Genomic DNA, 2,378 nt, shown 5'->3' with positions numbered 1-2,378 from the left:
ATATCTCCCAAAGTTTGAATTTTGAATTGAGTTGGAGACAAACTTCAACTCACTTATATAATCTCAATCAAATCTAATATCATTTTATAATATAATCATTATAAAAAAAAAGTACATTTATTTTACACTATAAATTATATCATACATTATTCTATCATTTTGCCCCCAATAAGTATGCAATGAGTAATCGAAATTAAATTCTCTGTCATTCGTATATCCTCTTTGTGTATGTTGCTGAGAAACCTCTTCCTTCTCCTATAAAAACCCTTCCTTTTTCAAGCAAAGGAAACGGCTTTTCAGAATCATCATCCAGAGAGAGGGAGAGAGACCTCAATGGATCACAAACCCCGTCTTAAAGACCGCCTCGCTCGCCTTCTCTGGCGACCAGCGCTCCTCCGTTCCTCCACCGCCGCCGCCGCTGCTTTACGTAGCGGGCGCCTTTCCGCCGGCGAAAGCACCCGTAGCTTCTCCGCCGCGGCAGATATTGCTCACGAACCAATCTTCATCTCCCGCAGCCGCGCCGGCGAAGCTGACGAGCTTCACTTCGCTCTACTCCGCCGCTCCTTATCTCTCGACCACCGTTCTCATCGAAATCTCTGCGGCGGGGGGCCGGGCCGGCAGCAGCTTCCACGCCGGCGGTGCAGGGGAAGGAGAAAAAGGAGAGCAGAAAGTACGAAAGGAACGATTTTTATGAGACTGGGGAACTCGAAGAAGTAGATGGGAAAACCTGCACGTTAGTTTCGCCTTCCTTTGAATCTCCTGGGAGTTCCCATTTGTATTACCATTGGATCAAAGAAACAGAGTCGAAGAAAAAGAGGAAGAAGAAGAAGATGATGAAACAGAGGCAGAGAAGTCGATCAAATCGGTATCAAGTTAGCAGCATCTCTTCTTCTTTCGGTGATGAAGGTTTCGGGCTCTTCAGCAGTGAGGAAACTGATACTTTCTTTTCGTCCCGGAGCTTCTCCTCGGATTCTTCAGAGTTCTACCGCCGCCCCTCGCCTAAAAGCAGGAAGAACTCTAGCAAAACAGAGATGAGAAAGAAGAAGAAACACGACGAAAGCTTTAATTTTTCTTCCCGCCGGCGAAGACCGGCGGCCGGGAGAAGAGATGGTGAAACGAATGGCTTCCAGCCTTTGGTTTCTGGTCCTTTCTCTGAACAAACTGAAGCAGAGAAGAACCGCAGAGAAGGTTTCCCTGTTCTGAAAAAATCTAGTGATCCTTACAGCGACTTTCGGAGCTCAATGGTGGAGATGATAGTCGAAAGACAAATCTTTGGTGCTCGAGAGCTCGAGCGTCTTCTTCACTCTTACCTTTCACTCAACGCTCCTGAAATCCACTCTGCCATTTTTCGAGCTTTTGCAGATATAGCTCAAGTTTTGTTTAGTTACTAACAATTGTATCGCCTTGTTTGTGTGTTTATGGCTAGTGGATCTTAAAGATGGGTCTTTTCTTCAGCTTCGATCTCTTTTCATGTCTTTCTTTGGAGTGTAGAAGGAGAGCATGGTTGAAGAATGTATGTAGAAAGTTTGATTTTCTCGAATTGTTAGGTTCTGGAGTTAAAAATGTGATTTTTATGCTGCTGAAGTGAAAAGCAGGATTAGGTTTTATGCTGTTTGTCTTGTTTTAGGTGAGGCATTTTTGATGAAGAGATGTTCCTTGTTTTGCTCCTTTGTCCTAAAAGAAAACAAAAACGCGCGAGAGAGAGAGAGTGAGGGATGGAGACTCTATTTCTCTCTCTTTCGCTTCTTAGGGCTCTTCTTCCACGTCAAGCTTTCGCTTGCTTAGCTAAGCTAGATTCTCTTCTTCTACACGACAAAGGCTATCTGTGGATCTTTTTTGACAGTAGCCTTATTTTTAAATCAAAACTTATTTAAATCGATATGTTAATGTTTTTTATTCATGTAATATTCGATATGACTAAAATCTAATTTCTTTTCCTAGCTATTTCGGCCTAATAGATTAGAGATTTGGCTCTACCACCAAATCACTAAAATCTCTGCCATTTTGGCCTCTTTACAACCTAACATTTCTTTTTTTATGAATCCCGTAGAAAATTTTATTCCAATAAAGAAATGATTATATGATTTGTGACTGATAGTCTCACAAAAAAAAGAAATCGTCAGTCACTAAGTATAACTCACACAAAAAAAAATAATAAATAAAAAATATTATCATATCGAATATAAGGAGTTTCTAAACAATCTCCATGAATAAGAATACAAAGCTTATGAGGTACTCGTGTTGGATTAATTTTGGGACTACAATGTAATTAATAAATGTGTTGGGTCATCATTAAATAAGTCAAAATTATTGTGGTCTAATTTAGAATTAAGTTCATGAAGTTGGGCACATTTGTCATGATATTATAGTGTGGATAC

At 40.7% G+C, this 2,378-nt stretch overlaps 2 protein-coding genes across 2 annotated transcripts in view; both read left to right on the top strand.

Moving 5' to 3' along the window:
• Positions 1 to 333: 333 nt before the first annotated feature.
• LOC110028252 (transcription repressor OFP8-like) lies at positions 334 to 1,549 on the top strand. The gene is made up of 2 exons (XM_020730023.1): positions 334 to 580; positions 622 to 1,549. The coding sequence occupies exons 1-2, from the start codon at positions 334 to 336 to the stop codon at positions 1,389 to 1,391; spliced, it is 1,017 nt and encodes a 338-aa protein (XP_020585682.1). The 3' UTR covers positions 1,392 to 1,549.
• Positions 1,501 to 2,378, top strand: part of LOC110028251 — a 2,968-nt gene continuing 2,090 nt past the window's right edge. The window contains exon 1 of the mRNA XM_020730022.1: positions 1,501 to 1,513. Within this exon, the coding sequence (XP_020585681.1) occupies positions 1,501 to 1,513 (13 nt within the window). The remainder of the gene's footprint in view (positions 1,514 to 2,378) is intronic.

Source organism: Phalaenopsis equestris, unplaced genomic scaffold (assembly GCF_001263595.1).
Source record: "Phalaenopsis equestris unplaced genomic scaffold, ASM126359v1 Scaffold000507, whole genome shotgun sequence".
Taxonomy (NCBI): domain Eukaryota; kingdom Viridiplantae; phylum Streptophyta; class Magnoliopsida; order Asparagales; family Orchidaceae; genus Phalaenopsis; species Phalaenopsis equestris.
Note: the sequence above shows the minus strand (reverse complement) of the source record. Positions and strands in the feature narration are given on the sequence as shown.